The sequence below is a fragment of the Gracilinanus agilis genome, chromosome 6, assembly GCF_016433145.1.
Source record: "Gracilinanus agilis isolate LMUSP501 chromosome 6, AgileGrace, whole genome shotgun sequence".
In the NCBI taxonomy this organism is placed as follows: Eukaryota; Metazoa; Chordata; class Mammalia; order Didelphimorphia; family Didelphidae; genus Gracilinanus; species Gracilinanus agilis.
The window spans coordinates 238586993-238613257 of record NC_058135.1 but is presented as its reverse complement, the minus strand read 5'-3'; the positions used below and the strand labels follow the sequence as shown (position 1 = coordinate 238613257).

The 26265-nt window shown below is 36.4% G+C and overlaps 1 protein-coding gene across 1 annotated transcript in view; it reads left to right on the top strand.

Annotated features, from left to right (window-relative positions):
- The window catches only part of SBF2 (SET binding factor 2), a 545383-nt gene that overhangs the window by 214380 nt on the left and 304738 nt on the right, over window positions 1-26265 (top strand). The window contains exon 3 of the mRNA XM_044680325.1: window positions 19657-19794. Within this exon, the coding sequence (XP_044536260.1) occupies window positions 19657-19794 (138 nt within the window). The remainder of the gene's footprint in view (window positions 1-19656; window positions 19795-26265) is intronic.

Sequence of the window (26265 nt, the reverse complement as noted above, 5' to 3'; positions counted from 1 at the left end):
AATGCTTTGGCTTTATACAAATACTTTTAAATTCATTTTCTTTTAAAAAAAGTTTGAAACAGCATATTTCTCTTTGGAGGGTATGAGTAGTGTACACATCCATACTGGAAGGTAGAACCTGACTTAATCCTGGTTGAACAGTCACTAAATACTTTTGAATTGATGTAGACTAGGCATGATCCTGTTAAACTATTCTTTGGAAAGAATTTGAAAAGTTCAGTTCAGTAGAACTCAGTGCTCTGGTGTTATGAGAATTTCTGCCCACAGAGAAATTACTCTGTGCAAGGCAGGTGCATTATGATGTACAGAGACAGGCCAGGATTTGCCTCTGTCCTCTGGGAGCTTATAATAGTTTGGGAAATAAAATTAATCTAGGTGAGACAGCATGATTTAGTGGAAAGTGCACTGAACTAGTACTCAAGAGATGGGGATTTGAGTTCAAACTTAGCCATTCTCTAACTCTGTGACCTTGGAAAAGTCAGTAAAATGAAGGGAGTAGTTTAGATGATCTATAAGGTCTTCCACCTATAAACCTTCAGAGGTTTTTGTTGCTGTAGTTATTAGCACATTATTTCTTATAATGTTATTGTTGGTCAGTAATTTTAGTTGTATCTGACTCTCTGTGACCCCATTTTGTGATTTTCTTGGTAAAAAAATCCAGCTCATTTTACAGATGAGCAACAGAGGCAAACAGCATTAAGTTATTTGCTCAGGGCCACACGACTACTAAAATGTCTGAGGCTAGATTTGAACTCAGGTACATGAGTCTTCATGATTTCAAACCCACTATACTATCATTGTACCATCTAGCTGCCATTTTTTTAATAGTACATTTCTAATGAGAATGTGTATTTAGTTATTTCTTCATTGTTTCATTCATCCATCAGTTATCTGTTAATAACCTATATGTCAAAGAATTGGACTAAGTGTTGTAGGAGTAATACTGTATGATATATTCACAAAGGGTTTACAGAAAAATAGGAGAGAGAAGACAAGGGCAAGTAACTACAGTTAATTTAGTTATGAAAGCCAGCCTGTTTTATTCTTGCATAAGAAATCTGCTTAGATGGGAAACATACCTCTTTTCAGTATCCTGGATACTAATGAATGAAGGTCAGATATGTGTTTTCATTGCTTTTAATTGTGATTTTTATTTAGGTGACATTTTCTCTTATGAAAGTATATAATATGATTCATGGCTACTTATAATCCACTTCTATTTGAGATTTTTGTGAATATTTAGAAATCTTTCCTTTATAGACTACATGTCTTTTAAATAGTATTCTTCCTTAATGCCTAGATGCATCAGATAATATGTAGAGAATCTTCCAATTCTGTTTTTGTAATGGCGATCAGCCAGTTCTCAAGTCTGTGAATACAAGACTTCCTTCTTCCTTAAAGTATATTAAGTAAGAGAAGTAGCCAATAGAATTAAATAAGAATCCAATGAATTCAAATCTAGCCTCAGACACTTCCCAGCTGTGTGACGTTGGGCAAGTCACTTGACCCCCATTGCCCACCCTTACCACTCTTCCACCAAGGAGCCAATACACAGAAGTTAAGGGTTTTAAAAAAAAAGAATCCAATGAATTGTAAGCACTGCTTGTATAATTATTAATTATAATATTCTTTATTATAATAAGCTAGGTGTAAGAACAACATAAAAATAGAACTATAGCTATTTTGTATGTGTAAAAAATTCTATTAGAGTGGCATGGGAATTAAAAATGGAAAAGCCCCAAAATAGAGAATCTAAATTGTCTTTGTCCAGGAAGTTAGTAAAATTCCTATGTTTATAATTTACCAGAAGGAAAGGTCACACAGGGTCATGAAAAGGATCCCACCTTACTTCCCATGTACAAATATTGATTTTGAACATACTCTTCAGAAAAGAGAATTTTTATGACAAACGGGAAGTTTCTGCCTTTGAAGTATTCTCTATAACTACATCCTGAAGTCACTATGCAGGTATGTTTTCTTTTCCTGTAGTACACTAAGTTTTGAGAAGTGAGCATGTTTGGGGTGCCTAGAAAAAATAAAAATGCCTTTATTCATGATGGTATCTTTGATTTCACATGAAATATACAAAGTTTCTACTATGTATTTCCCCCTTGACTTAGAAACTGTTCATTGCATTTTGCATACTAGAATTGTTTTTTTATTTTAGAATGTCTACCTAATAAACTTGAACTTTGTTGTAAAATTATTCAGTGATGTTGAAAGTCTTTTAAAATTATGCCAGGCAATTCCTTCCATGCATTTATTTCTACCTTATTTGTAGCTTGGTTTCAAAACAAACCCTGAAGGAAGACTGTTGTACTCTTCTAAATATGGCTATAATATAATTTGTTACAGTCATTACAAATAATTTTGATCTGCCAGATAACTTCAAAACTGAACTAATCACAGGCTAAGGCTTTCTTGCCCTAAACAAACGAATGAATGAATGAATGAATGAATGAATGAATGAACGAACGAATAAGCCTTTGACTGAAATCCTATTATTTGCCAGAAAATATTGGTTTTTCATTCCCAATTAAAGGCTATTTTACTATAAAATATAGGAAATTAGAGAATCAAGTAGACAGGTAAATCAAGATATATTAGAGGCAGCTGGGTAGCTCAGTGGATTGAGAGTCAGGCCTAGAGATAGGAGGTCCTAGGTTCAAATCCGGCCTCAGACACTTCCCAGCTGTGTGATCACTGTAATATTTAGTTCTCAAAAAGATCAGTTTATCCTACCACTTCCCTTGTAGGATTTAGGGGCGAAAGGATCACTCATCTTGTAGATAAGGAAACTGAGGATCAGACAGACAAGTGGTAAAAAGCAGAGCTGATATTCCCTTCATCTAACTTCAATGCTCTTTCAACTATATCCTGATAGCAGACTTTTGAAAGTTACTTATCAATGATTTGAAAATATATTTTTACCTTTCTTTGCCTTTCCACTACGATTTCCCCTTCCCTTGACTACAGCCCTAACATACAAACCATGCAGCCAGCTTCCAGTAGTTAATTTATTAAAATGTCTAGGTTAAACAGATGGTGAGGAACTAAATATGTCTTTGACAACATTCCAAACATAAAGGACTTTTATTTATTTTGTACTTTCTATACTTGATCTCCCTTCTTTTCAGTCTTGTAGCTATGATATTTGCATCAGAGATTCTTTTAGTAGTAATAATAATAACACCTGCCAAAACCAAGAAGAGCAACTAGGTAGCACAGTGGATTGAGCATTAGCCTTCAAATCAAGAGGATTCGGTTTCAAATCTGACCTCAGACACTTCCTAGCTGCATGACCCTGAGTTAAGTCATTTAACCTCAATTGCCTGGACCTTGCTGCTCTTCTATTTAGAAATGATACTAAGACAGAAGGTAAAGGTTTAAAAATAAGTACATAAAAAAAAGTGATTAGAGATTAACAGTTGACCCCAGACAAGAATGTAGATTAATAGGTTCAAAATGTAAGTACCATTTTCTCTGTTAGGTCATATGGACTTAAAATGGCTTGGAGAAAACTGCATAAGGAGGGATAAGAAGACCTTTTTGTGGTGGGGAAAAAACACATTAGAAGAGATACAAGCCAAAATTAGCTAGCCCAGAGTGGATAGGAATAGGAGAATATGTTAGTGGAAATCCCAAGGGATGAGAGGAGAGAGAGAGAGAAACCAGGATTCCTAGAAACTTCAGAGTGAATTGAATTGTACATGGCATAGGAGCTAGGGAAATAATTAGTAATTTTAATCAGAAGCCAAAGAGGACAGAAACGGAGAAAAGGTTTTACTTCTTCTGAGTTCACAAGATGCTAAAAGAAGTAGTTTGGCCTTTTAGACTAGAGCAGTGACTCCCAAAGTGGGTGCTACTGCCCCCTGGTGGGTGCTGCAGCGATCTAGGGGAGCGGTGATGGCCACAGGTGCCTTTATCTTTCCTATTATTTGCTATTAACATTAAAAAAAATTAATTCCCAAGGGACTAAGTAATATTTTTTTCTGGAAAGGGGCGTAGAACAAAAAAGTTTGGGAACCACTGGACTAGAGGATAGGCAGACCTCTCTATTTGGCATTTAAAGATTTTCACTGTCTTCATCCTTTCTTTCTAGACTAATTCCATAGTCCCTCCTCTTATACAGAATATTTTCCAGACAAAATGATCTACCTGCCATTCCCTGCATGTGGCTTCATTCTCTCTCCAATCTCTTTGGACTGTATACAGCAGGGGTCGGCAACGTGTGGCTCTCAAGCCATATCTGGCTCTTTTGAGGGCCAGATATGGCTCTTTCTGCAGGAGCCATAAAGTCCATTTTTTTTTCAGGCGCTGTTACAGGAGCGGCACTGTGAGCTCTGTACGGCTCTCGTGAAATTACATTTTAAAAAATGTGGCGTTTATGGCTCTCACGTCCAAAAAGGTTGCTGACCCCTGGTATACAGCAATGATGGCAAACATTTTAGAGGCCACGTGTTGTGCCCCCACCCAGTGCCAGATGTGCCCCACCTCGCCTTCTTACCCCACACTGGAGGGAAGAAGCACTCTCATGAGCTTCTGGGCAGAGGGACCATTGAAGTGAGGAATGTTCTCAGAGCAGGTGAAGAGGGGGAGGAGAACAGCTCCCCTGAGTCCTTCTCCCCTTTTAGTAATGATCTCTGGGCGGGGGCCAGGGGGAGAAGCATCCCCACAGAGGGTGCTCTGCATGCCATCTTTATGTGCCATAGGTTCACTATCACTGATATACAGGCTACGACCAGGCCTGGAAGGCTCTCCCTTTTCACCTCCATCCCTTGGACTCTCAACTCCCTTCATATGCAGCCTCCTACAGGAAGTCATTCTTAATGCCCTCAATTGTTAGCATACTTAACCTCTCCTATTACTTTGTTTATATTTTGCATTTATTTGTGTTTTTTTAATATATCCATCTTCTCTGCTAGAATGTGAACTACTTGAGGACAGGGAATCTTTTTTGTCTTTATACTCCCAATGTCTTAACACATAATGGGAATTTAATAAGTACTTGTTTATTAATATCCCACCCTTTTTCTTCCTGTGCCCTCATTATTTTCCTAAGTATAAGAGCTCACATCTCATTAGAAAATAATGAGTCATTCCATTGGTAATCTCCTAATCACAATTATAATAGTAAGATATAAACAGATTTCTTCTAGCTGATGGGTTTCTTTAATGTCTGTACCAAGTAAGATACTCTACCAGCTTTGTAAAAAATTAAATGTCTTTTCATTTAAATACAATTTTTCATTTACATAAAATATAATCCAGTATTGTCCTAAAATATATCTAGTATCTGGGAGCTCAGATACTTAATAAATATATAGAATTAGTTTTTTAGAGCATTTTATAGAGTGACAGCAATTCTAAAATACATTGATAAGCCACAAAAAGAACTGCAGGTCTTCATTTATAAATACATTTCTTATAAAATCTGTGAATATGAATATGTATCATTAACTAAAGAAAGAGAACATCCAACAGTAAGCTACTGTCCTACATTTTATAGCTATCTTAGTCTTAATTTTCTAGAGATAATATATTACTAATTTTGCCTCATCATTCCAGGGACTGCATAAAGTTTGCTTTAAAAAATGCTGCTGAATTTCTTTTTAGATTCTTCGACATGGGATTTTCTAAGTAGACATCAGTTTTGCCACACTGTTTGAAATTATTCTTCAGATTCTTTATCTTCAGTAATATCTTTTATCTACTTTATAACATCAGCCCAACATAACTGCATGGTTGGAGCAAGAGGTTGCCAGTGAGGTCATGGAAGCTTATATGGGTCAGTTACCTTTGCTCTATCATGACCATGTGCCATTAATTACAAGGGAGCAGACTGTTGATAGATTAAGCTAAAATCTATCTCTTCCCTTAGAAAAACAACTCTAAGCTTATGTTGTCCTTTTGGTGGGTTATAGGATCATAGAATGTTAAGACTTGAAGCATGTTAGGGAATATTTGGTCCAGTTTGCTCACTTTACCAAAGAGGAAATGGAAGCATAGAAATAAGTAACTGGCCATCCCAAACTGGGCTCAGAAATGACAGAGCCCTGACAAGACATTGATCTTTGGGCTAAATAATTCAGTGTTCTTTTCATGTTGCCACACTGTGGTAGCTTCATCTTCAGCTATAAAGGCTGAAGGACCTTGGGGTGGCATTTAACAGGATTATTGACATATAAGTGACAGATGAATCACTCAAGAATATCCATGAGGTATTTTGATAACTTTGAGTCTTTGCCTTTTAGTAGATTGAATGTTATATTCTACAGACCTTTTATTATAGCAGCTTTTTGTCACCAAGCATACAGTTATGTCTGTCTTTCTATTGATTCAGTTACCCATGGTTAAGAGCAAATATTCCTTTATATCTGTGGTTTCAACCATCCATGGTAAGTGTTAGACTGTATCCCCTATGGATACAGGAGCCTTACTGTATAATATTTGGTAACATATTCTCATAGTAATCCCAGAGTCTCAAAGATAGAAGGAAACTCAAGTGACCCAACAAGTTCATTCAATAAGTGATTGATCATCCAGCCCTCTTTTAAAAACATCAGAATAGGGGTAACTTACCACTTCCATAAGCAGCCCATTTTACTTTGGGTTAGTTCTAGTTATTATTAAGTTATTCCCTACAATAAGCTTATATTTGCTTCTTTGCAACTTCTATTGGATGTTTCTAGATTTACCTGTGAACTGAAGTAGAATAAATCAAATCTGTCTTCCAGGGGACATTGCCTCAAGTAGTTGACAATAGCTCTTTTGTCTCAGTGTCTTATCTACATCTTCTTTTCTCTAACATCCCCAATTACTGCAACTAGTCTTTACATGGTAAAAGTTGGGGTTCTTTATTATCCTGGTTTCTGTTCTCTGGATGGAAGGAGAAAAGGAGAAGGAATAAGCTTTTATATTTATGCTAGGTGCTATGCTAATGATAAACACTTTATAAATTTTCCTCATTTGATTTCATTTGCTTTTCAGTTTATTGTTGTCTTTCCAAAAATTTGGCTTTAAGAACTGAACATAGTACTCCAGATATTGCCTGGTCAGTACAGAGTACAATGAGATTGTTGCCCTCTTTTTTCTTGGAAAATGTGTCGTAAGATTACATTAGCTTTCTTGGCTATACTATTACACTGTTGACATAAATTGAACTTGTAGTTGGTTTAAATCCCCAGATCTTTTTCAGACAAACTGCTGAAGATCCATGCTTCTCTTGTCTACTAAGGGCACTCCACTAGATCAGGATCCAAGCTGACATTGAATTATTAATGGCTACTCTTTGAGTCATAACTATTCATGGATTTATTTCTAATTCCATCCAGATATTATCAAATTACCCATATTTCTCCATCCTTTTCACAAAAATAACATGAAAATTCTTCTCCTATATTTTACTGAAATTGAGGTAAATTGCATCTTTAGTATTCCTTGGGCTACCAGGTTAGTACCTTGCCCACCCCACCTCACTCCATCTCCCCCAAAGGAAATGAAGTTAATCTGGCTTGATCTGTTATTGATGAAACTATGCTAACTTTTTGTGATTAACTGTTTACTTTTTATATATGTATGCTAGTCATCCCTTTAATAATATGTTCTAAAATTAAGTATTGACCAACATCTTATACTATTTAATACATTAAGTTTAAAATGGATATATGACTTGAATATAAAGGTCATACTATTAAAAAATAGAAGAGAACAAGGTCAAGTAGCTTTCAAAGCTATGGGCAGGGGGGAGAAATCTTACCTAAGCAAGGAATAAAGGTGATCACAAAACATAAAACAGCTAATTTAGATTAAATGAAATTGAAAAACCTTTGCATAAACAAAATCAATACAGCTCAAGTAAGAAGGAAAAGCATTGATTGGAGGAAAATCTTTGCAACGTACATCTTTGATAAAGGTCTTATAGCCAAGTTTTACAAAGAATTAACATCATTATATGAGGAGGAACTACTCCCCAGTGACAAAGGTGGTCAAAGAAGATGAACAAATGATTTTCAAAAGAATTTCAAACTATTAACAACCATCTGTGAAAGATTGCTTTAAGTTAGTAATAAAAAAAAAGAAATGCAAATCAAACCCAACAAATTTAAGAAGAATATCAGAAGTAGAAATAGTGTTGAAGGGGTTGTGATGTGCCTAGAGAGACATACCACTATGCTAATGAATATGTAAATTTTCCAACCATTCTGGATAACAATGGGGAATTTTGCTAAAAATGTGACTAAAATATTATTATCCTTTGGCCCAGAGATGCTATTGATAGGCATATAACCCAAGGATTTCAAAGGTAAAACCAAAAGGTCACATATACACAAATATTCATAGCAGCTTTTTTTGTGTGTAATAATACAGAACTGGCACAAAATAGCTATTTATTGATTGGAGAATGGCTAAACAAATTGTGGTACATGCATGTAATGAAAGAATCCTACTCTGTGAAAATGATGAATATGAGTTTTTTTGAGAAGAACAGGAAGGTTTGTATGAGCTGTCGTCAGATCCCAGAACATATGTGTATGTGTGTATAATCACTACCAAAATAGACATGGAGAGAACAAAAAAGAGAAGAAGAGAAAGAAAGCTAGAGAGAAGAACACAGAGATAGAGAGAAATAGAATGCTTTGTAATTATAGTGACCAAGAAGTTTTGTCCTGAAGAAAGGATAAGAAAAAAGCCCTCTTTCCCTTCATTGGAGAAGTGGGGATTTATGGGTATAGAACATTACAAATATTTTAATTTGAAATATTGGTTGTTTTTGAGGAACTTTTATTCTACCCTTTTATTCTTTGTTGCAAAGGAATGGTCTTTTGGGGAAGCTGAAGGTTGAGGAAGGATATGTATATATATATATATGTATATACACATATATGTATGTATGTATTACACACACACACAAATAAAGGTGGCATAACAAAAGCTATCAGTACAAATTAAAAAAAAATAATGCATTCTAAAATATGACCAGAATTTCAAGTCAAACTTGCTGGCCTTTAGTTTGTAGACTTAGAATCATGGGATCAGAGATTTAAGTCTAAAATTAGACCATTGGGTTGGATTCCTCTTATTTATAGATGAAGAGACAGGCCACAGGAAGTTAATTCACTTGTCCACAATAACTCAGATAGAAAGTGTCTAAGGAAGAATTGAAGCTTGGGCCTCTAACTCTAGAGCCAGTACTCTTTCTATTATACCACGCAGCCTCCCATTCTGTCCTCTCCTCTCTCCTCTCTCCTCTCTCCTCTCTCCTTTCCTTTCTTTCCCTCCCTCACTGTCTTCCTCTCCATTTTCCTCTGCCTCTCCCTTTCCTATTCCTTTAAGAAACAGGAATCATATCTTAAGATATTTTTGAAGACAATATGTCCTTTGCCTTTTTTTCTTTCTTTTTCTTTTTTTTTTAACCCTTGTACTTCGATGTATTGTCTCATAGGTGGAAGATTGGTAAGGGTGGGCAATGGGGGTCAAGTGACTTGCCCAGGGTCACACAGCTGGGAAGTGGCTGAGACCAGGTTTGAACCTAGGACCTCCTGTCTCTAGGCCTGACTCTCACTCCACTGAGCTACCCAGCTGCCCCTATCCTTTGCCTTTTGGTAGTTCTTTGTACTTTCTTCTTCTCCATGTGTTTTCAAAGATAACTCATGACCCAGCAATACATCATCTTCTCCTGTCAGGATATAATTTACTTGGGCTAAGTAGCTAGAAATCATTTCTCTTAATTATTATGAGCATCAAGTCCTTAGTCATTTTAATTCTGTCCTTTTTAGCCCAACAATCATTGACTTGATGGGGGGAAGGGGAGGGAACAGAAGCAAAACAAGAAGCTGAGCAGCTATTTCTTCTCAGTGCTGCCCTCTAATATGCTGTCTGCCCTGGCCTGACCTCTCTTACTGTCATGTCAGATAGTGGGATCGACAACAGAGGGAAAGGGGCTTTTATAAGTTTTTCTTCTATCAGAGGTTTTGACTCTTAGAATTTCCCTGGTATATGTTGTCATTGGATTTGAATGACACTTTCTGAGATTTAGTGTGATAAAACTGAAACACTGGATTTAGAGTTATGAAGACTGGGCATTGCTCTAGCACTTCCACTTCCCTAAGCAATCATAAGTTCCATGAGTCTCAGCTTCCTCCTATATAAAAGCAGCAATCCATCATAGATAGTAAAATAGTTAAAGGCTCTTAGATACTTCTACTACCTGCAATTCATATATCACTCTTTATCCAGTTTTTTGATCCCATCCTTTCCATACCATTTCCCATACCTAGAGAAGGCTCTCTTGTGTCCCTTCTTTTCCCATCTCTCTCAATCTGCACTATATAGATGTTCTTTCTTTTCTTCACTCAGCTCAAGTGCTACCTGAGCTCCAGAGTGTCTTCTCTGTTGTTCCTATTCATTTATTCATTCCAAATGAAGAAAGTGTTCAAGATACATAGATCTGAGGCTTTCAAAATGTTATAAACTTTTCACTTGCTTCATTTCTTAATTTGAACCATATTTTCCAATTCTTTCTCCTATTTTTTGTCATGCCCACTTTCTCATTGGAATAACTAGGCATTATGATGAATAACTTTGATTAATCATATAAGATTCTTTGTATAATTTCTTTTCTTCATTCCATATAATGTATTGATGCCTAGCTGCAGGTTTTCTTAATGGTAGTCTCTTTGCTTATGCTCATCATGAGCACTGAAAGATGATGTGACCAGGTTACTTGTGGAATTATGTTGTTGTTGTTGTTGTTACTTTTGGCCCATGATGGAGACCAGTTTCATAAACTCCATTTTCATTTCTGATGAGAGCCTTTGAACCATCTTTGCCTTTAGATAGAACTTTCATGATTTCCACTTTCCCACAATGTTAATGTGAATGTAATTTAATTACTACTAAGCTATAAAAACTTGCTCTTTGGACAAAGATTTCATATCTAGCATCAACATTTCAAACAATCTTTGTAGTTAGTCTAAAAACTTTTTGTGATTTAGGTATTATCTCTCACTCACTGCTCTACCACTTTTATTGAGGAAGAAGAAAGCAGCAATACAGAATTGAAAGCCATTTTATATTTTTGCCAATCTTACAGGCTTCTGAAACAAATGAATTTATCAACTAGTGGCCATGCTGCTAATTATGACCCTCTTTGTTCTTAGCTAGCTGGTTCTAGCAGATAACCTGTTGATGGCACCATATCAAAGCTTTTCTAACTTGGAAAGCTTGAGCTTTGCTTTCATAGACTTCAGTCAGCCAACAAGCATTTAGTAAGTACGTGCTAATAACTATATGACTGGCACTGGTGATAAAAAGACAACAATGAAGCAATTTTTACTCTTCAGAATTTTACATCCCAGAATCCCCTTCTCTCCACCCAGTTTTCTTGAAGAAATTTTATTTTTCTTCTCAGAATATATTATGAATTACAGTTTTCAATGATTAAGATGACTTGCAAAGTTTGGTTTTCTGAGACAACATACAAAATTCTTGTGTAAATTAATTAACTAGAGACACAAATTTACAAGTATGTAAATAGAATTTTTTTAAGCTTAAGATTTAATAACTTGTCCCCAGATATTAGAGGAAATCAGTGGGTTAAGGAAAAAGAACAAACATTGGCCCCTACAGCTTGGATCGAATAATTATCCCTGTAACAAATTGTCACATTCATTCATGAATTCTTACTGGTCTCAGAAGAGAAATTCTGGAATTGTCGGCTCTTTTGGATTCTGGAAAGCTGACCTTTGGATTCTCTATATAGACCTGATGTTCTGCATAACTAAAGTATACAGCTGGCAAGGGGCAACCAATTAGGAAACCATGTTATATTTTCAGGTCAATTCTTTATAGACAACATCCTTAGTTTTATTTGCCACTTAAAGTGATTTGTATCAGGATTTAGATTGAAAAGAAGTGCCAGATATGCTAAAATATACACTAAGAGGACATTTAAATTGAATATAAAGCCAAGTCATTAATAGTTCAGAGATCTAAGAAGTGTTGATATTTGTTTAATATTAGATGCGAACTTTGACAAAGATTTGTTTGTTTTTGTTTTTCCTTAAAGAAAGCTTAATCCAATTTCATGAGGTCTATAAGTAGCATTATTGTGAATAATAAAAAATTATACATCTTCTGGCAGTCCACTTATGATGATTTTCAATAGAAAACTTCTTACAAAAAGCATAAAATTTTATGTGTGAAAGAAATCTTATTTTGTAACATCTGTGATATATTTTCTGATAATGAGGCTCCCCATCCAAATATCATAGTTCTTCTTGACAATGAAGGGTGTAAGATTTGTGGGATAGTTAGTTTTGACTGTCTAGTTTTCACTATTTTAAGACTTGCACCTGTGATAGCATATTTCTTCCTGTTTGCCAATAAAGTCATTAGGGAAAAATCATGTTTTTATCCTGTTTGCTCAATCCTTATCATTCTATTCACAGTCTTTCAGTGACTCTTCTCTTTACCAGCTGTCTAAACATTCTTTCATATCCCTAGAAGGATCTTATGAACATATTTTAAGGATTTTAGTGTTCATTACATCTTCAAATATCATATTCTTGACACATCTTTTAGGAAAAAAGGGAAAAAAAGGAAATCCTATTGCTGAAATAGCTAGGTTGTCCAATATTGTGGTATTTATTGTACTAAGTTCTATGATGAGTGGGGCATATGGAGGAGGTTATTTTGTTTGTTTTGGGGCTAGTTTTGGGGGTTTTTTTGGTAATGATCAATTGGATCTTCTGTATCTAAAGAAATGACTTTGTTACTAAAGAGCCCTTCATAGGAAGTCATAATAGCTAAAGACATGGAAAAGACCAGGTTATAAGCCACTTCTATTACTGTAGTAAAATATAAGGAAAAGACCTCATAGAGTGGTAGATTAGGTATATTAAGAATATAAACTGAAACTTATACTCAAAGGAAACTGCAGAATTTGTAATATTTCATTATCTTCTATTTTTTCCTATCATTCACTGTTGTAAACTATTATAGATAAATTAACAAATTTGAAGGGCAGTTAAATCAGTTAATTTATGGCCTACCCTGTTCAGCTACACGAGGAAAAATCTCTTTATTTTACTCAACAGGTGAGGCTGATATCTTGGAATATATGACTTGTATAGGCAGGACTAATGTTGCCTCCATAGTTTATATATTTCCGCAGGAAATCACACATGTTTAGATTATAAAGCTCTTTTTAAAAAAATTTTTTTAAGCAACACAAGTCAATCTTTATTGAAAATAGATTATAAAGCTCTTACAGAAGGTCTAGCAACAAAAATCAGAACGAGCCCAGTCAGCCCCACCAGTCCAAAGAACTCCTACTCTGTTATAATATGGCAAGTTTGGGTTTTTTCTAGGAAAAACTATGAATTATGTCACTATAATGGTCCCTTGGAATTTCCCTTGACTCATTCTTGCCAAGGATTTTATGAGGTACTCCTTTTGTATTATAGGCAAGACAAAAATATGTCCATTAAAGTGAGGAATCATGCTCTATGATGGCTAATATTCTGGTAATGGATGCAGGGAATTAATTTTTATCATTATAAGAAAGTTTTTGGTACAACCTTTTTAAAATATGCAAGTCCTTTCATTTTTATTTTAAAACTTGTAAGATTCAAAATGGGGCAATTTAAAAAACTATTGGATTATAAAGGTGAAGAAGTGGGTGAAGCTCTTAGGAAACTGAATGTGGGTATAATATGCAAAGAAAATTTTGTTATGTGAAGATTTCAAAACAATATAGACAAATTTGTCATTAATTTTTAAGGCTATTTGTCTCTCGAATTTGTAGCATATAAAATGTAAGAAAAATCATTTCATGCTTTTCAAATTGTATTATCATGAAGTAGTATTGATTAAAACAAGTAATGCTGAAATACTAGCTCTATCTTATTTGAAGTTACTTTATGATATCTAGGAAATATACCTTTAGTAAAATAAAACCATTTAAAATCTGTACAAATAAATACATTCTATTCTCTACTTTTTAAAAAGTCAATAATGTTTGTGTAACTTGAACAGCTTTAAAATACATTTTCTATGAACTTCATTGAAAACTTGAGAATTCATTGGAGAAAAAAAAACAGAATTGGCAACATGCCAGCATGGCTTGGGATTTATCTTTCAGTTCCATGAAGCTATAGTTCCACAGTCAACTTAACCAAGGGGCTGTTTGCCTCTGAGACAGTTTATAACATAAAATTGATTGATGTTAAGTAGTTAATTACTTTACCGAGAAGGATGTTCATTTTCAGTGAGTCATGTCTTCTATCTAGACTACTTTTTTCCTCAAATTAAGACTCCTGGAAAACTGAACAGATAATTAGAAGTTTAACAAGTACAGAACAGACCAAAAGGAATAAGATGATGTTGAAAGTTACCCTGATGAACTCTCAGACCTCACTAACCACAGTTGAGTATGCTAAAATTCCTCAAACGGTCCAAACATATGTTGTGCTATAAAATGAGAACTCTTTGGAAGGGGAAAAACATATGTATTATACATAATGTGTTTATTACATACACACCACATACACAGAAAAAAGATTATAGACTTAATTCAGATTTTGTCTAAGCTAAATTTGCAGAGACTAGAGGGGAAGAAGGAACATGAATCTTTTGTTCATTTTTTCTTCCTTCCCTCTCTTGACTTTATCTTCCTTCCCCTTCTATTCCTTCCCTTTCATTTTCTTCTCTTCTTTTCTCTTCCTTTCTTCTCTTTTTCTGTCTCTTCCCTCACTGGTTCCCTCCATTTAGGATGGATCTTTATCATTTCATCCCATTTAGGAAGTTCCTGATAAAAAGCTTCTCAGCCCTTGTTCTCCACTCTTTGAGTCTGATAGAGATGCTGGAGTGACTTTCTAGGGTCACACAGCCAGTATGTGGAGTAGTTCGGACTTGGGCTCATTTCACTTTGAAGCCAAGTCTCTCGACAGCTAAGTGGGACAACAGATTGAGCCCCAGGCACAGAGTTAGGTGAGATAGCTAGGAGGCTCAGTGGATAGAGTCCTGGGCCTAGAGTCAGGAAGACTTATCTTCCTGACATCAAATCTGGCCTCAGACTTTAGGCAAGACACATAACTCTGTTTGTCTCAGTTTCTATATCTATAAAATGAGCTAGGGAAGAAAAGGACAAACCACACTTGTATCTCTGCCAGGAAAACCCCAGGGGGTCATGAAGAATGACTGAATAACAACAACCAGGAAAAGCTAAGTTCAAATCCAACCTCAGATACTATCTATATGTCTGAGCAAATCACTTAAGTCCTGTCTGCCTCCACTTTCTCAATTACAAAATGGAGATCTTGAGAAAGAACATTATTCACATCAAGAGAAAGAATGGTGAGAGTAGAAATTCAGAAGAAAAACATAGGACTGATCACATGGTTTGATGGGTGTATGATTAGGGTTTGGGCTTTAAAGGATCACTATTGCAAATATGAATAATATGGAAATAGGTTTTGAACAGTGACACATGTATAAACCAGTGGAATTGTTGGCTCCAGAAGGGGTAGGAAAGAGGGATGGGAAAGATCCTGAATCAGGTAACCATAGGGAAAAAAGAAACACTCTAAATAAATAAATCCTCAAATAAATAATTTAATAATTGAGGTTTTAAGGTGGGAGATTTTAATAGCACCTACCTCAAGGTTGTAATAAGGATCTAATGAGATATTCATAAAACATTTAGCATGGTACCCAGCACTTATTAGGCACTTAGTAAATATTTTTTTCTCTTTCCATATCCCCCAGTTCACTGAGCCATGCTGTCTCACTCCTATATTTAAACTAACATTTAATTTGATCATGGAACACGTTTGGTCTCAAATGTTACTGAGGTGGTAAAGGAGGAGTGTGAAAAAATACAGTCACCAAGAGATAAAGGAGTTTGCAGGGAGGGGGAATTAGCAATGAAAAAAAAAAGAAAGTAAGCCAATTTTTATACTTAAAAACCATCATATGACGGAATATCGTCTAGGCAGCTAGGTGGCCCAGAGGATATGTATCCAGAGGATAGGTATGGGGTCAAGAAGGCTTGAGTTCAAATCCAGTTTCATTTTCTAGCTGTGTGATTACTTATCCTCTGCCTGCCTCAATTTCCCATCTGTAAAAACTGGGATAATAATAATATCATCTACCTCCCTGGGCGGTGAGAATCAAATGAAGTAATATTTGTAAGGCACCTAATAAAGTGCCTAGCACACTGTAAGCACTATGTAAGGGCCAACTATTGTTGTTGGCTATAATTTTTAGTAGGAAGAACATAAGATTTAAAGTGCAAAGACCAGGATTAGACTTGCTCTTCTACTTATTCCACACTTGTCTCTAGGCAAGCTAGCCTTTCAGAACATCAGCTTCCTTCTCTATAAAATGATGGAATCTAAAATTCTTTCAAACTCTAAAATGCTTTGATTCTAAAAGCCAAAATAACCTTTTAATTCAAAAATCACAGCTCCCCACAGCCTGAGGGCTTTGTGGTCTGCTAATACTGACTCAACACACATATTCCAGGGCTTTGACTAGTTCTTGATCTAGAAAACCCACAGTCTATGAGGAAGGCTTTTTCATGTGCTCTAATTTTTAATAAGTTTTTCCATATATCAAGACTAAATTTGGCCCTATCCACTTTCAGCCATTATTCCCATCACTGCCGTCTGGGGCAAGTAGAACAATGAAAGAAATTCCAGATTTAGAATCAAAAACTCTGGGTGCCAATACTGGCTCTGTAGCTTAGTATCTCTGTGACCTTGGGAAGGTCATTTTGCTTCTCAAGGTCATCTTATTTCTTAAGTTTTCATTTTAAAAATATTTTTAAAATAAGGAGATAGGACAAGATGACCTCTGTGTTCCTTCTCCTCTCTAAATCTAGGATCCTATTGGCTTGATTTCTACATGAGAGCTTTGAAAATGCTTGAAAAGATGTGCCTTTGCCTCCTTCTAATTCTTCTCCAGGCTAAACATTCCAGTTTTTTATTTGGCATGAATGCAGGTCCCTTCACCTACCTGGTTTGTCCTTTCTTTGGATGTTATCCAGTCAATCAAAACTCATCTTAAAATGCAGTTCCTAGAATTCAGCATAGTATTCTAGATGTCATCTGAATAGAGCAATGGACAGCAAAGGAGTATCCTACTAGACTGTCAGCATTTGAGGACAGCAATCATATCTTCCCTTAGTCATTTGTTCTTTATCCTGAATATTCCCTAACTGCTCCTTCTCTTTCCTTTCATCTTCTTTTCTCATTTGATGGCCTCTAATATGGTATGATTCCTCTTAAAATATAATGTCCAGATCCTAATACTTTACAGATTTGATTTGGTTAGCACAGTGTAAGGAATGATTATCCTTTGATCTGGAGACTTTATTTCTATAAAATTGAGAATTCTTCTGCAATCTAAGATTGTTTTAATTTTTCTGGCAACCAAAACATTGACTTGTGTAAAATTGTTATCACCTAAATCATCTTTTGGGGGGGGTTAAATATGAGCTGCTGCCAAGCCATGTTTTCCCCATGTAGTATTTAATTGTTTTTTTTTTAACTTAAATGCAGGAATTTACATTTATTGTTATTTAGATTTTCAAGCTGGGTGTTATTTGAGGACTTTGAGTTTTTGTGGATTGTTTATGTACTATTGCCTAGCATGTAGTAGGTGCTAATAATTGCATTGACTTGACTTGAATAAAGCTGCCACTGTTAAGCTATGGTTAACACATATACAAGGGTGGAATTGAGCTCTTCAATATAAAGATGTTTCTTAGAATTCTCCTTTTTCTGGTTTTGGTGTAGTGGTAGAATTTCTAAGCTATCAGATAGAAAAGGGTCCAAAGGCAACTTAAAGTTCATCCTGCCATCTGGACCCCCAGAATAGGAGTATCTGAAAGCATATAAATTCTTTCTCACAAGTAGAAAATGCTTTTGTGTTTAGACAAGATTCTTCTTACTTTAAAAATATAGATCTTTAATTTTAAATAGGAGATGATTATAGTTGTTGATCCTTACTTTAAGAAAAACTAGGGAACATGATTTGGGCTAATTTATTAAGCCTCCTGAAAAAGTGCTATATTAGTTATAGTTTTTCATTTCATAACTATAGCACATTGTATGGCCTAAAGAGAAACATGGAAGGAGTTTTATTTTGTAAAGAAATGGATAGTGGCTGCAGCATCTTATACTCATCTTAGAAATAATCAGATATTTCTTCTGTCTGTGTAGGTTAATGCTAGGTAAAAGGTAAGAGAGGTGCTAATGGAAAGAATATTGTGATCAAGAATGTCCATAAAGAAGAATAGGCAGGATATATGGCCATATTGGCAAATCTATGGCATGTGTGTCAGATGAGGCTGCTCACCTCCCCCTCTCCACTGCGCCTGATGGCCACAGCCCAGTGGGAGCCCTTCCTCCCTCCACTGTCTAGGGCAGGGGGGTTGGGGTATCTCACATGGGCATGAGGGTTGAAATTTGGGCACTTGGTCTCTAAAAAGTTCACCATCACTGGTATACGGTATAAGCCCCCTGAAAACAGGGAGCAGGGCACTGGGTCTCTGAGCCACCTCCCCAAAGACACTTCCCCCACCTATCCCTCCAGGCTTGGGCAGCAGCCCCCTCTCTCTGCCCACCACCAGGGTGGCTGGGTGCAGGCCCCTGGATCCCCATGGCCACAGGATGTGGCTGCTCTACACCCCACACACACATACACACTCTTCCACAACCAGCTGAGAGCTAGGGCCTCTCCCTCTCCCCACCATCACGGGGGAGGGGCATGGCACACAGTCTAGAGTGGGGCACGGCATGGGCACAGGGTCCCTAAAAGGTTCCAAAAGGTTCGTCATCACTGTGATAGAGCATGGTTGTACTAGTAAGATCAGAGAATGAGACTGCATTCTAAATTAGCTACCTATTCTGTTTTTTGTTATAGATATTTTGGGAAGCTTACTAGATTATTCTTTTATTTATGTTGAGTTGAAAACTAAATTCATAAGCCTCTGAGTGAACTTTAGATTATCTTCTTTTTTCAACTTATTACATTATTGCAGTTATTCAAGAATGCATTATCCTTAACACACCCCTGTTCTGACCTTTTTTATTATTGTCAGAAAATAAAAATTTCCCTTTCTTTTTTGTTTTCCCCTTTATTGTAACCCAGACCTTCAGAATAGTATCTGCAGAAAATTTAGGCTGTCCTTCTAAAGCAATATACGTGTTCGTTAAAATGCCAAATGTTATGAGTTTTTAAGTGAAATTTGACTTATTTCATGATGTAAGAGATAAAAATAGATTAAGGGGGTAGTAAAACCTAGACCATTAATAACTAAGTTAAAGAGAATTTTGTTTAATATTTTTTAACCATAATTTTTCACAGAAATTTAAGGATGGACAGAATACATGTATGTATACACACCTGTCCATATCTTCATATGTATATATAAATAGGTGTGTATGTATTTGCATTTGTGTATTCTTTATATCATGAATTTATTAAACTACTAAGCTTAAAAATGCACTAAAATTTTTGTATATCTGTATATCTCTTTAGTAATTTATGTATCTTTCTGTATATCTTTAATAGTTACATAGTTTTAATTTTTTTAGTATTCTTACACATTTAAATTTTAAACTACTTTTTTCTTTTCTCAATTAGTTTTGCCAACCTGGAGGATGGCAATTGTCCAGAGAGAGAAAGCAGCCAACATTCTTCGTGGTTGTCCTAACAGATATTGACTCAGATCGGCATTATTGCTCCTGCCTAACTTTCTATGAGGCAGACATTAACCTCCAGGTAAAGTACCATAATAGCAAAAATTGAATTGAACAAACATTTATTAAATGCCTGCATGTAAATAAACACAAGATGAAAAATGACTGTACCTGCCCTTCAGAAACTTACAATATAGTATAGGGCAGTGATGGGCAAACTTTTTAAAGAGGGGCCAAAGGAAGGGAAATGTTCATCTGTCAGTCTGTTTCTAAGGCAACTCTTTCGAAGTTTCATTGAATTGTATCCTCATTGTATTTGTCAGATTAGGAATAATGTCGTGCTACTAGAGAGAACATTTCAGGGGGCCGCATCTGGCCCGTGGGCCATAGTTTGCCCATCACTGGTATAAGGGATGAGCTATATACATAAGCAATTATAATACAAGTTAGATTATGAAGAATGATAGGAAAATTCAAATAAGTTTCACAAGAGATTCAAGGGAGTAGGGTCACTTGTGAATTGGTGGATCTAGGGAAAGATCTTGAAAAATTCAAATTTGGGTGGGGGCACTAACAATTTGATGGCTGTGTCAGAATGGTACATGAAAAAGAAAAAAATATATTTTAACAAGAAAAGAGGACACTAAAGTTTAAGGGTTTGGTGTCATTTTGTTAAGATTTCCTTAGGCATAGTGAAATAATGGTTTTTTTTTAATAGGTTAACTTTCTAACGTAGTATTTATTTGTATTTGGGAGAAACAAAAACATGTGGAGCTCAATTATTTTCCAGTGTTAATTGTTCTCTTCCGAAATGTTAATGATAATTGGTGATTTTAGTGAATAGAGTAGATATGAATAGTAGGAGACACATTTCTTCCTGCTGAAAACCTCCGGTTTTAGCTTTGGAGCCCTTTATCTTGGGGAAGTTTCAAGGCACACAAAGTATCCTTGTGTTTAGAGCATAGAAGAGGATGTATTCTTATTTAAAGTCTCTTCTCTCTCTCTCATACTGTTAGAATATATAAGACTTTCTATCCTTGTGAATAAAGTATATGTTCATTGGATAGATATAATTAACATTTATATAAGATGTGAAATATTTCTCTGTTCTCTCTTTTTTATGGAGAACTGAAAAATATTTAATGTATTCTTACTTTAAAAGGCTAAGGTTCTTTCAAGTTATATAGGAAATTAATAGGAATGCCAGGACTAGAAACTATTGTCCCATAAATGAGTGGCCAAGGAATATGAATCGACCTCAAAAGAAGAATTTCAGATCATTAGTACTATGTGTTAAAATGCTTCACATTGTTAATAAGACAATATTAATAATAAGACAGTTACCAGTATTAAGGTTTAAACTCACATCCAGTTAATTGACAAAGATGACAAAAGATAGGAATAATAAATGTTGAAGAGTCGTGGAAAAACAAGGGAGCTATGCATTGATCCAACCATTTTGAAAATCAGTGTTGAATTAGGCAAAGAGAGAATCTAAAATGTCTATTTCCTTTGACTTTTTACTTGTGGGCCTATACTCCCAAGTAGGTTAATAACAACAAAAAAAATCTTCTATGTATCCCACATATTTATAGAAGCACTTTTTATAATAAAGACCACAAAGTAGAAACCCATTAATCAGAGAATGCACAATTAAGCACATGAATGTGATGAAATACTCTTCTAGTTAAAGAAATTATAAATAAGAGAAATATAGAAAAATATGGGAAGCCATATAAAAACTGATATTGAGTGAAGAAAGCAGAACCAGGGAAATCTATTTATATAATGACAGTAACAATGTAAGTAGAAAAAACTACAATGAACAATACAATTGAAACTGAATGATAAGAAATTATAATGACCAAGCATGACCCTAAAGAAGAAATAATAGAGAGTTTAGACCAAGCAGAATTGCATAAGATGGGGTGGGTGGTATAGCCTGAACAAAGGTTGTATCTTCCATCACCTAAAGATGGAGATAAAATGTCACCTATGAGAAATAGCATATAAGGCGCTTTAGTGAGAAGGCAGGGAAAGGCCAGGCAAGGAGACCTGTAGAAGGATGGGATTGCAAATTGCAAATTAGATTCCAATGGATTAGAGAATATCTGAATTAATTGTAGTAAATGAGTATAATTAAATATTACTGTGCTGTGAAAAGGACGAATATGAAAAAGTCAGAGGAAGCTTGAGGAGACATGAATTGGTGCAATCCAAGGCAAAAAGCCTGTGGTGAAGCCTAGAAAAGTCAGACATGACACATCACCACTCCTAGCCATATATGCCTAAAAGTAATAAGAAAAACTGCAGAGCCAAGTTGGAGTGGAGACCTGTATTGTGGGAAAATAGCCAAGTAGGGTGTGAAGCTTCATTACCTTTCAAACACCCCCCACAAACAATTAAAAGTAACTCCACAGAATCAATTCTAAAAGCAGCAAAAGCTGACACGATTTGAGGGTGAAACTGAATAGCCAGCGATGACTAGGGAGGAAGGTTTCTGACTTCTCCAGCCTCAGTCCCTCCACTGAGGGCTCTGGGGGAAAGATGGAGCAAATACCACGGAATCAATAAGACAGCCCCTGAAGGCAGAATTAGCAACCTTACCTTGTTTGCTAAGCCCTGGAGCTTATAGGCAGAGGGCCCTGGGAGCAGCTGTGTCAGCAGAAGTGATTTTGGTGGCCTCTACTCCAGAAATCTTTACTAGCCCACAGCTAGGAACTGAAGGAATGGATACCATAAGGTCTCCAGTCACAAGACTCTAAGGGCAGGACCTCAAGGCCTACTATTGACAAACAAGAGACTTTGGAGACCCAGGAACATGGACTTCAGACCTATTCTGTCCCAGGCTGTGATGGTGGGAGAGGAGAAGTGAAAGGGGATCGTGCACTGGTGAGTTTGATTGCTGAGGGACTGGGGCCCACTCAGCCATGGTCACTCCCAGGAGAGTGGGGTCCTTGGTTGTTGCCACAGGGGAAAGAGCTCATGAATGCATGTAGTTGCAGTGGAAGAAATGCTCACCAACTCTGGTTAAAGCATGTATTAAGTAACTGTAGGCTAAGAATCTAAGTGGGGTGCATACATCAGAACCCCAAGAAGGCAAGGGCAGTTGAGGACAATTGGAACCAGTGTATAAAAGGGAGAACCCCCAAACAGAGCTCACTCTCTGGGTTTTGGGGGAGCTGGGAGGAAGGAGGGTGATGAAAACCAGATACTCTTAGGCCTAGCAAACCTTAGATCAGGAGCCTTGTGCTTTCAACCCTGTAGTCATTTGTGATATCCTGTCCTCACTGAAACTGATTACTGCTGCTACTGAAAGATCTTAAAGGCAGTTAGTTGATTCTGATCACCAATCTCTGAAGATCTTCAATGAACACCATCAATAATCCATCTAGAGTTTGTTCAGTTACTTTATTTAGTTAATAATAGTAGCATTAGTGAAGGAAGGGAAAGAAGATTTGGGTGGGGGAGCTTCATCCCTGTCAGGGATTAAGCCAACCTCAAGTCACAACTGATTTTCTATATAGTCCTCCTAATCCCTCTTTCCTTTCAATCTCCTTCCCCGTTTGATTCATGTTGTTATTAAAAGAGTTATAACCTCAACACAGATAGAATTTGAATTCTTCAGCTAAGAAGTCTACTGTCAATTGACTTACCCTGGGTGATCTCCACTATCCATCTGAAGTAACAGTTGGCTAGGGGAGTCTGCTACGTAGGCCCTGTCAGATTTTCTCAATAATCCTTGGTTGTGGACTTCACTCATTATCCAGAAACATTTTTTCTTATGAAGATACACTTTCTCTCAACTAATCCTTCATGTTGGGAGAGAATCTATTAATTCCTCTTAGGGAAACCACTGGCCTTCTCCTTCAAGTAAGAGCAACAGGCCTCTGTGACATCTTAGGAGAGAACCCTCAACTGTTGTGGACTCTCTTGCACCCATCTCCCACTCAAGGCTGAGATCCTGCAGTTTTATAAGCTCAAGCTTGAAGCCTGTAGCCTATGTTGTTCTTACAGTAACTAACTCAGGGACTGGGTTAGATGACTTAAATGGGTGCCAACTGAAAGAATGAAAAGTACCTGGAAGGATGAAGTTAACACTAGACTGAATAAATAATAACTGGTATAATAAATAACAGTCAGTGGTTAACCAGGGAATCTGCTGGGGTTTCACTGAGGGTCCTTTAGATGTCTTTCAAGGTATTTGGAAAAGGAACTTACAGGAGAGTATATATTTTAAATATTTAATAAAACACTGGGATAGGGAGTGAAGGGAATGGGTCAACTAAACTTAAGTTACTAAGGGTTTCCACCCAAAAGTCCAAGAGTGAGAAATCTACTCAAATCAACTACAATCTAACAACTGCCTTGACTCTAACCAAACACAGGGACTGGATTGGTGAATAGGTCAAAGTTGTATAGAATGGGGCTTCTTATAGATGAGTCAGGCCAAGCTAGATGATCTTTCAAGCTGTTTCACTGGAGTCTTGATGTCTGCTATTAAATCCAGTTAAGGAGATGGAGTGATGATTTGATCCCACTGTCCACCACTGGACCTAAATCTCAACTCAGCCTTCCTCCTTCACCAAGTCTCTTGATGGTAGATGATCTCTGGTTCAATCAGGATCCACACCCCGAAGGGAAAACAGCTCTCTTAATCCAGGGAGTTAGTGAGAGTCCAACTCTCTTCATCCAGGGAAAACAGTGAGTTTCAACTGACACTATGCCAGTATCCCAGAGCAGTGATGGGCAAACTATGGCCCATGGCCCAGATGGGCCGCCCTGAAATGTTCTATCTGGCCACAGGACATTATTCCAAATCTGATGAATACAATGAGTAGGATACAATACAATGAAACTTCAAAAGAGTTCCTTAGAAACAGACTGATAGATGAGCATTTTCCTTTCCTTTGGCCCCCTCTTTAAAAAGTTTGCCCATCACTATCCCAGAGTTCTGGGACCTGCTTTCTTGTCAGTCATCTGCTCCTCCTAAGCTAATCCTGTCTAATCCTTATAACAAGCAGCTGACATCAATCGCAAACTTAGTCTCGAATGAGGCATTGAGGGAATACATCAGACCCTGGACTATTAAAAACAAGTTAACCGAATAGGGTCTAGGAAAAACCAAACACAAAAAAGATACTGAAACCTGAAATAACATACCCCAATACCATAGGAACCCTGTAAGTCCAGTGAAAAACCAATAATTAAGTCTATTGACCTGGCCACTAAAATTTTTAAAATAAAAAAATTATAGGGAAAGAACCCAACTATTGATAACTACTATGTGGACAGAGAAGATCTCAGTTCAAACTCCGAGGACAATGAAGTAAAAACACCTACTTCAAAAACAGCAAAGAAACACAATAAATGGCTATAGGCTCAAGAAGAGCTTTTAAAAGACCTCAAAGACCAAATGAGAGAAGTTGAAGAAAAACTAGGAAGAAATAAGAACAATGCAAAAAATCAAGAAAATTATGAAAGCTCACCAAAATAGAAAAAGAGCTCCAGAATCTCACAGAAGAAAATAATCTATTAAGAGCTAGGATTGGACACAGAAAGTTACCGATTTCCTAAGACAATAGGAAATAACAAAGCAAAATCAAAAGAATGAAATAATAGAGGAGAATATGAAACATCATCACAAAAATAACTGACCTGGAAAATAGATCAAGGAGAGATAATATAAAAATAGTTGCACTCCCAGAACACTATGATAAAAAAAAAGAGTTCAGACACCATACTCCAAGAAGTCAAGGAAAATGTCTAGAAATTCTAGAATCAGAGGATAAAGTAAAAATTGAAAGAATTTACTAATCACCACCTCAGGGACCCAAAGATAAAAATACACAATAACATCATTGCTAAGTTCCATAGCTCCCCAGTTAAGGAAAAAAATACCACAAGCAGCAGCAGCAACAACAACAACAACAAATTTAAATAATGAGCTCCAATCAGAATAATATAAGACTTGGTAACCGCAATATTAAAAGAACACAGGACATGGAACATACCATTTCATAAGGCAAAAGAACTGGGCTTTGCCCCTGTGAATAGTATTATTTCTTGGGTATTTTAAAGGGGCATGGATGGATGGAAAACATGATGTCACAAGTGAATATAATGGAATGACCCAAAATAATAGTAGAGTAGAACAGAAGGAGGTAGGGTGGAATGGCTGTGTCATATGGAGGAGGAATGAGTGAAGGAACTGTCATGGTAAAGGAAAAGAGGAAATGGAGGACTAGTAGTAATAGATCCCTACTCTCATCAGATCTGGGATAAAGAAAGAATTAGAATAAAGCAAGAATTAGAAGGGTAAATATCTTCTTAATATACAGAGAAACAGAAGGAAAAAGAGAGAGACTAGGATACCACAGGGTATAGACCAAGGAATGGAAAGCCCTTTAGAGGACTGAGGGACTAAGAAAAAGAAGAGTAGAAAAGAGGACAAGAGAACAAGAAAAGGAGCAGTGGATACGAGAAGGCAATTCATATCAAGAAAGAGGAGTAAGGTGAAGGGATATAAAGAAATTGCTGGAATAAGATAAGT